The 13,177-nt window shown below is 38.7% G+C and overlaps 2 protein-coding genes across 7 annotated transcripts in view; one reads left to right on the top strand and one right to left on the bottom strand.

Moving 5' to 3' along the window:
• Positions 1-10,100, bottom strand: part of MYEF2 (myelin expression factor 2) — a 79,961-nt gene extending 69,861 nt beyond the window's left edge. The window contains exons 1-2 of the mRNA XM_036843045.1: positions 9,982-10,100; positions 3,704-3,766 (exon numbers count right to left, since the gene is read on the bottom strand). The gene's annotated coding sequence lies outside the window, so the exon portion shown is untranslated. The remainder of the gene's footprint in view (positions 1-3,703; positions 3,767-9,981) is intronic.
• The window catches only part of SLC12A1 (solute carrier family 12 member 1), a 93,068-nt gene that overhangs the window by 10,674 nt on the left and 69,217 nt on the right, over positions 1-13,177 (top strand). For 3 of the 6 annotated variants that reach the window (XM_036843037.1, XM_036843036.1, XM_036843041.1), the window contains 7 exons: positions 635-766; positions 922-997; positions 6,318-6,413; positions 6,948-7,043; positions 8,819-8,958; positions 10,013-10,123; positions 12,004-12,115. In XM_036843037.1, coding sequence (XP_036698932.1) covers positions 635-766; positions 922-997; positions 6,318-6,413; positions 6,948-7,043; positions 8,819-8,958; positions 10,013-10,123; positions 12,004-12,115 — 763 coding nt within the window. Of the gene's footprint in view, positions 1-634; positions 767-921; positions 998-5,683; positions 5,780-6,317; positions 6,414-6,947; positions 7,044-8,818; positions 8,959-10,012; positions 10,124-12,003; positions 12,116-13,177 lie in introns of all 6 variants that reach the window. The other 3 variants (XM_036843038.1, XM_036843039.1, XM_036843040.1) reach the window with 3 other exon arrangements.

The raw sequence follows: 13,177 nt of genomic DNA, 5'->3' as shown, positions 1-13,177 counted from the left end.
CAAGTAACCAACTTGAGTTTCTCTCAAGTTAAGAACAAACAACTCTCTAGAGTATTTTAAGAATACTCTAAACTTTTTTTTTTTTAAAAAGAAAACACTTCTATGTGTTACTTCTATTGAATCTTCTTAAAGATACTCTGACGTGAGTGGAGAAGTTTTGTTATCATTTTTTTTAGATGGATAAAATGAAGCCCAGGGAGGTTAATGGAAAGAAGGCCAAACACTGCATTAGTGAGGAAGGTTAACTTTCTGGCCCTCTTACCTTGCCTTCTAAAAGACCCTCATTCACTCTTGATAAGCTTTCCTCCCCACCTTGCATTCCCTCTTCTCTCTTTTGATCTTTTTGTATTCTAAATTTATCCAAATCCCATGGTTTTCTCCTAAGGTAATATTCTCAACAGTAGAAGAACTGCCCAGTTTCCTTTACCACCCTCACAGTCTCGGTGGTGCCTGAAATCACCCACAAAATGAACGCATAAACTCCCAGGGCAAAAAATAATCATCTTATTAAAATGACTGGAATATGTTTGTTTTTTTTCTCAAGTTTTATGTCAATTGTTTTGATTTGCCTCTGGAAGTTTTATGGAACCATGTGTTGACCAAATACCATGTTTCGGTATCTGTAAAAATGCAGAATGTATCAGTGGCCCCGGGTTCAGCTGACGTGGTTGCCAACGGTGATGGGATGCCTGGTGATGAACAAGCTGAAAACAAGGAAGAAGATCAAGCCGGTGTCGTGAAGTTTGGATGGGTGAAAGGTGTGCTGGTGAGAAAGCTCCTGTGTTTACAAATGGAAACTATCTGTTCAATGTCCTAGTGGGCTAAGTGTTAATAAGGCCTGAACACTAGAGTTACAAGGATGGCTGGGTGTTGCCCCACTGTCACTTCTCATGTCCTTTTCCATGCTCCCTCAACCCACAGGTAAGATGTATGCTGAACATCTGGGGTGTCATGCTCTTCATTCGCCTCTCCTGGATTGTTGGAGAAGCTGGGATCGGTAAGCACTTTTTCCCTCCTATGTAGTTTTCAGTGTAAATTAAAAACTCAATAAGCAACTTGTTTTCACCATTAACGCTGAACGTGAGATGAACATCACAGAATTAATCTGCACTTGGGCTCTTTTACTTTGCCTCTTTGACACTGTTTGTCAGAGAAGACAGGTAAAGTGTTAACTCCTGGGAGACTGGAATTTTCCAGCTTGCCAACCAGATAAATGCTCAAGTAAATATTTCATCTTTTCATAGAGTTTTAGGTGTACAAGTATATAGAGATACATTCATTTTAAATAATAGTATTCATATTTTGGGGCATACTGACATTCATCAGAGTATTCCCCCTTACAATTATTAGCAAAACATCACTAAACAAAAATAACTTGTGGGAAAACTGGTGAAACTGTGACTTGACTAATAAAAATGCTGAATTGTTGAACATTTTCCAGAGAAAATAGTGTTACTTGCAGGTACAAGTAGTAAGAAAACAAAGGTTAATAAACTATTGCCAGATAGAAGCTTAAAAAAAGATAGGTAAAAAGACTAAGATAATGTATATAGCTATTGATAATTTTTCTAAATGGAAATGGATGATGTTGAAATTATTTTGAGTGCTTATTTAATGTTTTTAAATATTGTATTTTATTTAAAGTATTGTTTCCTGTGGCAAATATTTTTATTGCGAGTATACTACTAAAATTTATATAAAAATTTATTTGAATTATATCAAAGTTTCTGATTCAATGTGATAAAAATTAATGATGTTCTACTCTATATATGGAAAATACACTATAGGTTCACTTTGTGGGGGGCACACCTATAAATCATTAGTATCAAGAACACAGACGTTCAGATGTGCTTTCAGATTCTACTCCAAAATGTATCTCAATTCACATTTAAAAGATACTTGGTCATTATTTATTGCCTTCGCTCCTCAAAACAGATTCAGAATCACCAGAAGACTTAATGCGAAAAAGAAAGAGCTGGAACCAGTTCCCATAGTTTTTCCTCGTTGTGTGTTTGGCAACTGCTGGGTTCCTGACAAAGGGCTTCTTGCTGGCTTTATGATGCATATCAAATGAACATTTACAGCCTCAGGGTCCAAAATAAGTATATGCTATTCCATGGAAAATCTGCATCTTAATATTGCCAAGTTATTGCTCCAGGGTTTCATGCAAAATTAGTTTTTTAAGGGCAGTTTAGTAACTTATTGAGAGCATCAGGAAACATTACTTTGTTTGGAGGTGTGAGTGTAGCCCAGGGCAGGAGTGATTCTTTTTAATGCAACTTATTTAAAATCCATATGTTTGGGTAATAATCTGACCTTTAATCAGATCTTACATTATTCTTCACAGTCAACCCAGTTTCATGTTTATTGCAAAATTGTAGAATATGAAGAATTCTATCTTCTGCTAAACTGTTTATTATACTTTCAAACATCAGTATTGTTTTAATAAGGATCTTTTATTTAAGTAGTCAAATCCAACTTCAGAAAAGAATAGAGCTCTACCTCAATGGGTGTCCAGTGGGTTTTCCTTTGAATGGAGGGTTTTTTTTGTTTTTGTTTTTATTCCGAGAAAATAGACTTTAGTGAGTAGTAGAAACTTGCTATCACCCTTACTCAGTTTTACTGGACTTTGTCACGAACTTAAAGCTGAATGAGTTGATTAAGTCACCATCTGGGTCCAAATTGGGTCCCTTTTACTGGGAAAGAAGACAAACAAGTACAAGCAGTACCCCCTTCTGGCTTTGGGGGTAGCCTGGGGAAGATACCTGAATACACTTTCAAGCTCAGACCCTGGGAAAAAAGCCAGAAGGAAGCTGTAGCCAGGAGTAATGGTAGCTACAGTCCTTGGGTAACCATCTGGGGCTATAAGTTCTGGCTGCCTTGTCCCCAAAAGCAATTGGTAGAATGAGCTGATAATGCCATCTAGTTGTTCTCTGTCTTGACCACCTTGGCTGGGGCATGATGGTATCCAGTAAACTTAAACATCAAGCAAGGAAGAAGGGCATGAAAAGCAAGTATGACCTGAAGCAAGTCATTTACATTTGGTGCGTTTCACTGTCTCATCTGAAAATTAGGGAGCTGGATTAATTGTTTCCCAAACAATTCTTTGAAGAGAAAGCTAAAGAACCTTGCTGAACAGGCAGACACAGATTGAGATTGGCTGAGGGTAGCTCAACAATAATCTTCAGACTGTGGGGTGCATAAGAATTACCTGGGAAGATAGTTACAGAACTGCAGGATCCTGGGATTCACTTGGAAAGATCCAAAGTCAGTAAGTCTGGGCATTTTTAATAAGCACCCCAGGCATTTCCTGAAGCAGGTGGTTCAAGGACTGAAGTTTGAGAAAACTATGAACTGAATGTTTTCTAAGCTGCTTTTTGCCCTGGGATTTTATGTTTGATTGTGAGAGGGAAGCAAATCCCTTGCTGTTTAAATGCATGCAACTTTGTTCCAGGATTTTAAATGGTTTACAGAAATATATATGATGCCAAAGGATAAATTAAGAATTGTTTGGAAAATAAAGGCAAAGGGAATATAAGGGGTAGGGAAATAATAAAAGTCAGAGTAGGTTTAATGTCGTGAAATGCAAACTATTTGGTTCTCTACTGTTGCTGGGGTGAGCTAAACATTTGGTATCAAACTTCCTCAAAATAAAGTCAAGAGTTAAAATGAAGTGCAAAAAAAAAAAAAAAAAAAAAGTCACCTTTACTGGCACACAGACTTGAAACTGCACAGTGATGTAGAGGCGATGCTCACCACAGGATCCCTGCAAAAGATACAAAGAATTTAGTGCAAGCATTTCTTACGACACCAAATGTTTAGGAATCTATAGGGGCCAAACCAAACCAATATAGTCTAAGTTTGCACCTCATACCCATGGTTAGCCTCTTCCTACTGCACTTTAACTGTAAAATAGCCTAGAAACTTCTGCTAGAGCCAGGATATAACTGGAGGCATCAAAAGAGCCAGCTTCCAATACCTCATTCCCATTTCTGTCCTTAACTTCCTTCCACTTCCCCTTGTTCTAGGGCATGGTCAGAGAGATCACAGCCTCTCTTGGCTAACTGCCCTTCTTATCATCCTTGGAACAAGCGAGGCTATCAACAACAATTATGAAGCATTCACTTTATGTCAAGGAACACACCAAACAGACCTAGGCAAGCACATTCTGGCTGGAGCCAGGGTGACTTCAGTGCCTACAAGTTCTCCCTGAATTTGAGGTTGATCTCCCCTGAGGAGGGTAATGTAGGGGAGGAAAAACTGTTTTCCCTCTACTCATCTTAGGCTCATTGGCTAGGGCCCTGTAAAGTAGACTGACAACATACAGATTAACAAGAGAAAAACAATCAGAAGTTTATTAACATGTGCATCGTGCATGTACATGTGAATCTTCAGCACTGAGTAACTCAAAGGGGTGGTTAGAACTTGGGCTTATACAAGCATCTTAACAGAACAACACACTTTTAGAGAAGTAACAAGACAAAGGAAAAGACTGAGTTTCTAGAGTGGCACATTGTGGGAAGGCAAATACATGGGGGAACTAATGGAAGATAAGGGCTAGTTAGTAAAGTCTATGTAATTTCCTCTAGTACCATCTCCAGCTGTCTCCAGTCTCTAGCTGATTAACTGTCCCCAGTATAGAGGAAAGAGAAGACACCATTACAAATTTATGTCCTGCCTTTAGGCAAATAAGAGGTATCTTCTTCTTTTCAACTGTCTTTAGCTCAAAATAATCCTTATGCTAAAGCGGCAAATTTTGGGACAGCATATTCTGCTACCCTTCAGTGTCCTCCTAGCTGTGTATTTCCTGAAACTGAAAGCAGCCTTGCCTTCCTCCGAATTCTGGTCTACTTTCTCCATCTCATAATAAATGATTCTGAACCATAAGATCCTTGAGGGCAGCTTTTTTCATTTTTATTTTTCCTTGCATTTCACATACCGCCTAGCACAGCTGGATATATAGTTGGCTTTTAATAAACAACAGCTGTTATGACTATTGTGGATTTGATCAAAAAGCAATGCCATTGATTATGTCCTGTGTTCTATGCACTATGCTACTTTACTTTACACATGCATTCTGTCTTTATACATGCCACTACTTTCTTTATACACGGCCACTTTACACGCACATGCTTTCTAATTTCATTGTCATTTTTGGCTCAGAAAATAGGTAACTTGCCAGAGTTCACATAGCCAGTAAGTAAATGCAGTTTGATTTGATTCTTTCTACTTTACTCATCTGCCAGATGAACAATTTTCTATACTATATGTAATTTTCCACTCCTACACAATCAAATATACATAAAAAGATAGTTCCCTGGAAGGATGAACATCTACACTCTAGTAATATTAACAGCTTGGGATTGTTCAGACCAATTATTATGTTTATGGGTGTCTGGAACTTCATAAATAGTGAGGTTCATGTTGAATTTTGACCAGCCATCGTTGTTCAGTTATGTGAATCTTTGCACTGCACATCTTAGGTCTTGAGTTTCTTGGATCTGTGCTACTTCAGGCAGAAAACTTCAATGCTAGGCATTTACTCTGTGGTTATTTCCAGACCAACTTGTTAAACTCAGATATGGTCCTTTGGTGATTACTCTAGACGTGCTGGCTTTTATGTAAATGATCTAATGGGTTATTCCACCATTTAATTGCCTTTATTTTTCCTCTCTCAACTGAGGTCTTGGTGTGATTATCATCGGCTTAGCCGTGACAGTGACTGCTATCACTGGTTTATCCACCTCTGCTATTGCTACAAATGGATATGTCAGAGGAGGTAATTAAACCTGTGACCCGCATGATCATTTGTAAGGTAAAGGCAACACAGGCTCAAATAGCTCACCACTGACCTTTCTGGAGTGTTTTCAAAGGTAATCCAAGTTGGTTCCTTTTTTTTCCCCCCCTGCCAGGCAAAAAGAGACGCAAGAAAAATGGAGAAGGATTTAACCTTTGTCAAACCTCCAACTTTCTCATTCAGGTTCCTCTCCAGCAAGAGAGAAGGTCAAATGTTATGTTTTCTCTTTTCGCAGCCAGGGTAGTTTCTCTCCCAGGACACCAGCGTAAGTCAACTTTTCCTTTCCAGGGCTGCATTTTAGATTGTGTTTGCTTTTGGAAACCATCCTTCATCATAACGAGCAGTTTTCCAACTTGGTCTTTACGCCAGGCAAACCCGTTTCTCCTTAGCACGAAGGAACTCCATTGGGGCCCAAGGCTTGGATGTGAACACTTAAATTCAAAGCAGTATAGTTTGCAGCAATAGGGAATCCAAGGAAGAAAAGTAAAATGTAATATCTTCTGTCTTTCATTGCTAACAGGTCTTGGAGTTATCATAATTCTTCTTTCCACCATGGTAACTTCTATTACTGGGTTGTCAACTTCTGCAATAGCAACTAACGGGTTTGTTCGTGGAGGTAAAATTTCTAAGATATCTAAATGCTCTCATCACTTCCTACGGGTAGGCAAAAACTTTTTATTATACTTCTTTTTGGTGGGAACAAGAAAGTAGCCCAACGTTCCTGAAGCCTGGCTAACTATGTGGATGAGCTGGACACAGAAGGAAACACAAGGTACTGTGTGTATAGTCCTGGTCTACTCTCGTCAGCTGTGGTCTCTTTTCTAATGGTCCTCTCTGGCACGTTGCAGGTCATGATTTCCAGATGCTCAAATTCCTTGGGTAAATGCTTTATTTTTCAGGCTACTGCACACCTCTTGCTGGTGTTTCTTGGAAAATGACTTCTCGACACAGCTTCAGTTTTAAAGTTTAGTACATTTCAGGTGCTTCCTAGACCTTCCTAGACCTAGATGGAATGGGATCTTTTAGAACGTTTCAGGTTTTTCATAGGGAGACTGTTCCTTCCTTGGCAAGATTCAGACTGCTGCCTCCTGAAGTACTGGTGACTTCTTGAAGTACTGGAGCCAAACACCTTTCTTGGGGGATTTTTCAGGTCTTGGAGTCATCATCATTGGCCTGAGTGTGGTAGTGACAACACTCACAGGTATTTCTATGTCCGCTATTTGCACAAATGGAGTAGTAAGAGGAGGTAAGCCAATTCATGTACTTATGGCTATAAGCTTTGATTATGCAGTAATGTCTAGAGTTGGTTTAATGTTGGAAGTAAAATTTGTACATTGATACTTAGTCCCCAGAAGCCCTAAAACAAAACAAAATAATCCAAAATTTAAATAGCAAGGCATGATTCTTTTCAACTAAAATTAAGAGATCTCCAGAAAAGATTTTTTGGCCCACTTCCTGTGATTAAACATGTTTATAAAGTAGAGAATGACCAGGTGTCCAGAAAGAAAGCATAGAGTATTAGAGTGAAATAAACGGTTTCTTTGTGCCTTGGACGGACCCCACTGGCTCTCTCTCAGGGCCCCTCAGAAGGGGTCTTCTCCAGCACCCCAGCTGACACTGCTGACTCTTCCTACTCAGTGAGCCTTCAGAGTTCACCCCAGCACTACGCTCCTAATGGCCAATAAGCTTGAGAAGATTCTTAAAAAGAAAATAAAAACAAATAAAACAAAGAGTTACTTTCAAATCATCCAGGAACAAGCAGGCCTGGGCAGAGAATGAGGGGTTGAAGTTTGTCTCATTGTTCTTCTAGCTTCCTTTCTTCCCCCTCCAATTCTGTTTTGGCTCCTGGGGTCTCTACTTGGGTACCTTATCCAGATCTCCCTACCCAGGGCCTTCTAAAACACCATCCTACCTACAAAACTGCTCTTCTCACAGCTCCTGCCTGTCTCTCATTTTGACCAAGCCTAGTAACTTGCTGCTAACTGATTTAATGTAATCAGGACAAAGAAAGTAATGGGGATTTGCCCCACCCAAATAAAAGTCTACATTTTTAGAGAGGATGCTGTTGTCTTAACCCAAAGGAGTTACTATAGTGGAGGAAACAGTGAAAACTTTTCAGTGAAAGATAATTTTGGTTGTAGATATGTGTGTTCAGTGTCATTCCTTTACCAATTCTGTCTACTTCTAAGCCTAGCTCAGTATAGGAAGTCATTGATTCACTATGGTCCGTGATAACATCTAGTTATCTAGGCCTTTCAACATCTAGTCATTTTAACCTTCAGTAACATGCTCTCAGAACTCCTGAGGTAGTTAACTATTCTGGCTCAGTCTTTCCTGTGCCCAGAAGTATACAGCCATGAGCAGAACCTTCTTTTCAAGGTCCAAGGGAGAAGCAATCGTTCCAGGCCCTCCCTACCTTACTTCCCATTTGCCACACCCATACACATATGGGTATTTGGCAATAACCATGCCTTCTTGAGCTAAAACCATCAAAACTAAGTCTGATTTATAGAGCGGATAATCCATAGCACTTTACAGGTACCTTTTTAATGTAGTAAAAGTGTACCAGAAATTATACCAGAAAGGAAGTTAGAACGACAATGATAAACTTTATCCACTTCATTTTCTGCCTGGGCCTGCCTGTTCCTGGAAATTTCAGATATGAAATTTTACTTCAGTTACATTATTAATTTGAACTCTTCAATGAAGTTTTTTAAAAGACAAAGAATTTGTGGGGTAAAGTTTGCTGTATTCTTATTAGTAGCATTTGTGTATTATAGGTTTCAATAAATTGGATTTTATTTAGTCAGAGTAGTTCTATTGTAGATTATATACAGAACATAAGGCAGGGCTAAGTTATTCATTACAGTGAACAAGATTTCTAAAATTACTAGGATTTATAATATTTTTATTAGAATAATTAGTATTTTAAATGTTCTCAGACATTCAAAATTATTTGGTCATATAAACTAAATCCTCTAAAATTTCCTCAATGTAAAGCATGTTCATTTCTTGTTTCAGGTGGGGCCTACTACCTTATTTCCAGAAGCTTAGGGCCCGAGTTTGGTGGGTCTATAGGCTTGATCTTTGCTTTTGCCAATGCAGTGGCTGTTGCTATGTATGTGGTGGGATTTGCTGAGACTGTGGTAGATCTTCTTAAGGTAATTAAAAGCTTTTCTTTTCTTCAGCCAAGCAAGATAATTTGGTTTATTTTGCTTTTTCAGGGCACTAGGGGATATCATTATAGCAAGATGAGAGGAAACAGATTTATTCTGCAGAATGTGGAAGCTGAATATAGTTGAAGGAGCCCTAGGCTTGGCATCAGAACTGGCTCAGAGTCCTGGCTCTCACACTTACCAGCTGAGAGATTTTGGACCAGTCCCTCTGTTCATCTGAACCTTGTTTTTCAAATCTATAGTATGGGCTAATAATATTGTTTATGTCTTTCACAGAAATGTGGTACAGATCAAATGAAATCATGTACATGAAATACAGTGTAAAATATGAAAGAAAAGATAATGGGAATTATTGTCAGCAGCAATATTACTATTATGGTTATAGATTTCCAAAGGGAAAGAAAGTTCAAACATTAGAAGAACTCACTGCAGGAAACTGGGCTTTTTTTAGTTTAGGTGCCCCATCTGGATGGTATATATATGAACACATTAACTAGCTAGAATATGAGCTAACTTCTGGTCCTCCTTTCATGGAAGTGATGGCAGACACTGAATTCAACTGGTACCTCTATTTGAAAATTAGATGGAATAAATGAGTGGATTATATAGTTCATAGTTTGTTCTTTAATCGAGTAGAACTTATTTTTTTTTGATATTCACATTGGAAACCACTCATTTTTATTCTTCTAAGATTCCCCTTGACACATAAAAATAACTAGTCATTCTTCTGAAACAAAACATGATATCTGTATGTACCCATAATTTTACTTAGTGTTACAGTAGATTTAAAAGCTGTGCCTAGAATGAATCCCTAAAATTTGTAACTCCTAACCTTGGCTATCAAAGGCCTATTATCACAGGAAAAAATAATATTAGACTCTTTATCTTCTCCAATTTATGAGCATTTCATTTTTCCATTATCCTGTGTAGCCCCAGACATTAGTGCATGGTATCTCTTCTTACTGTTAAATTCTACAATAAGACAAATAGGCAAAAAAAGCTTCTAACCATTTTAGTGATTTTTTTGTTGTTGTTCCAGGAGAGTAATTCGATGATGGTGGATCCAACCAATGACATCCGGATAATAGGCTCCATCACAGTGGTGATTCTTTTGGGAATTTCAGTAGCTGGAATGGAATGGGAAGCAAAGGTGAATTTCCCAAGATGATATTACCAACAACTGCTAGTCAGCTTCCCGAACAAATTGCAGGAATAGAAGGAACTCCATATTCAAAAAGAATTGCTATTATTACTTTCTATGATAAAAGGAGCCAGGTCAGTGCTTGGTGGAACACCAGGCCCTCAAAGCACGAAGTCCAGGCAGTCGTAACTCACAGCTCATGTGATCAGGCCTGTGCTTTGTCCTTTATGCTATAGTCACAGTAACACAGCCAACAAGATTACTGCCATCTTCACACCCTGGTATCCCCTTCCAAGCTGGCTGTGAGTGCTGAAACCCACAAGAAATGGCAAGTGTGTTGGGAGAAAATAACAGGCAGAAACTATCATTCCCCTCTGAAATCCAGTACTCCAGCAGCAAATTTGAGGGCATCAGAAGCCCTGGAACTAGAGAATATCTGGATTTAACTACTAGTAAATCAGTTAGTAAATTTCTGAATGATGGAGAGCATGTCTTTTGCTTGCTTTGTAACTCTCTACAGTGACTAGTACAATTGAAACTCCCATGTTCCTATGTGCCTGGAGGTGCAGTAACTAGACATCAAGTGGTCACCAGAAATGGAAAGATAGCAAAAGCCTCCCACTTGCATAAGGCAATAGGAAACATTCCCACCTGGCATTTATTTCCAGATTATGTATTCATACGTTAAACAAAAATTGACAAAGTGCTTATCATGTGCTGGGCATTCTGCTAGGCACCGTATGTTCAGTTGTGACCCACACAGGCACAATCCCTGCCATAGTTGAGCATATGGTCTATGGGGAGCTGAGTAATAAACAAGCACATAAACAAGTAAATATGGAATGGTAAATTGTGAAAGTGCTATAAAGTAAATAAACAGGGCACTGAGATAGAACATAACAGGGGGAACATACGTTAGATTATTCCCCCAGGGAGGCAATGTAGTTTCATGACAGTAGAAGGTAGAATTTAGAGCTCCAGCTCTGTAGTTAGAGTGGAGTTGAACCTGGTTTATGTCTATATGACCTTTAGTAAATTACTTCACCTCTCTGTTTCTCAGTTTCTTTATCTTTAAAATGATGATAGCAGTATTACCTACTTCATACAGTTGTGGGTGGTATTATTTACCTGAAAGAATATTGGTAAAGTTAGATGTGCATCTGTTGTATTGTAAGCCCTCTGTGAACATTAGCTGTTATTGTTTAGATTCAGTGATCAAGAAAGGCCTTTCTGAGGAGGTAACTAATACATAATGGATGAGAGGAAAGATACAGTTTTGCAAAGTATAGGGAAAAGTGTGTTTCCAGCAGAGGGAACAGCATATGGGAATGCCAAGCCAGTAACCTCTATGAAATGTCAGATGGACTAAAGAACAGTGATTTGGCTGGTCAACCTTGCAGAACGCTTATGCTGGGCACACACTGGTATGGTAGCCCAACGTCAAGTGCACTAGGCATCATGGGAATTCTATGCATCATTCTGTGTTCTCATACTCCTTCTGCAGTTATTACTGGGAAGGGGAGGAATCCATAGGTGCTCTGCCTAGGAAAGAAACCAACTCTGTCAGTGTTCAGTCTTTTGGCTCCATTTATATTCTTAGGAACACTGCACTAAGTTACCCACTTAGTACTTGAAATGCTCTTGAAATGTCACCTTCAAGTGCCCAAGCACATGCACCCATTGAAAGTGTAACATCTATACTCAGGCCAAATAAGGCTCATTAAGATGCCGTTTTATGAGAACATAACTTATTACCTACTTTGGATAGTAGAATCTTAACTGGAATTATTAGATAGGGTCTTTCTTCAGTGGGCACTTATAACTTTTATAATTATGTAAAAAGTCATTGAATAAATCTAATTTGACCTCCTGTTACTTTGTCATTCCAGGCTCAAGTGATTCTTCTGATCATTCTTCTCATTGCTATTGTAAACTTCTTCATTGGAACTGTCATTCCATCCAACAACGACAAAAAGTCCAGAGGTTTCTTTAATTACCAAGGTACATATGACAAATAACTTACTCTGCAATAAATGATTCTCCATTGCCTGCCCCCATCACCATCCCCATGATTCCTACCCCAGCCATTGGAATCCCAGTGTGATCCAGGGAAGAGCCTGGGGTTGGAGTCAGGAGAACCAGAGTGAGTCTCAATCCTGCTGCAAACTGCCATGATTGCTTCTCAGATTTTCCTGCCAGGGTGGGGGTGATGATAACAACTTCCTAAAGGGATTTTGAAAAGCAAGTAAGATAGCAGATGTTAAAGTGCTTTGAAAACCTTAAAGTTCTGGACACACTGTTGTCTCTGTCAAATAGTAGAAGTAGAGTGCGTGTACAAGAAAGAGAGCATAGCTCAGACAATGTGTCCAACCACTGAGAGCACTGAAGTCAAACACAGTCATTTTTTTCTTCCTGCTAGAATTTTGTCCCTTGCTTTCTTATAGCATTACCTAGTTGAGCATCACTGTCAGGTTTTCAAGCATAAAAGATTGTAGATATAGCATCTGTGATAATGGCATGGCACTGGGCATAAATTTTGACTTCTCTCTTCTATTCTACTCTGCCTATCCACTCTTTCCTATCTTTCCACTCTAGCTTACTCAAGAATCCACTGCTGAGGGTTTTTTACATTTCCCTTCATTATTTACTCAGTTGTCAGTATTTGTTCCCTTTTTATATCACATCACTTCTTTCTTCCTGATTCTTTTTCTTTGTAGAATTGTCTTGTTTGCTTTGCAAATCCTTTTCCTTTTGATTCTTTTCCCTTCTTCCAGCTCCTGCTGTAATTTTCATGTTTTAAATTTTCTTTCCTTATTTTTGCATCATCCTAGATTCTTTTGTTCATATTTTTCTTCCTTCCTTTTCTTTCTTTGTTTTTCTTTCTGTTTTTCTTCTACATTGTTCCTTTTCTATATTTTAATTTTTTTCTTTTTTTAAAAATTAATTATTTTTTGGCTGCATTGGGTCATTGTTGCTGCACGCGGGCTTTCTCTAGTTGCAGCAAGCAGGAGCTACTCTTCATTGCAGTGCGCAGGCTTATCACTGTGGTGGCTTCTCTTGTTG

Source organism: Balaenoptera musculus, chromosome 2 (assembly GCF_009873245.2).
Source record: "Balaenoptera musculus isolate JJ_BM4_2016_0621 chromosome 2, mBalMus1.pri.v3, whole genome shotgun sequence".
In the NCBI taxonomy this organism is placed as follows: domain Eukaryota; kingdom Metazoa; phylum Chordata; class Mammalia; order Artiodactyla; family Balaenopteridae; genus Balaenoptera; species Balaenoptera musculus.
This window is presented reverse-complemented; position numbering and strand designations above follow the sequence as displayed.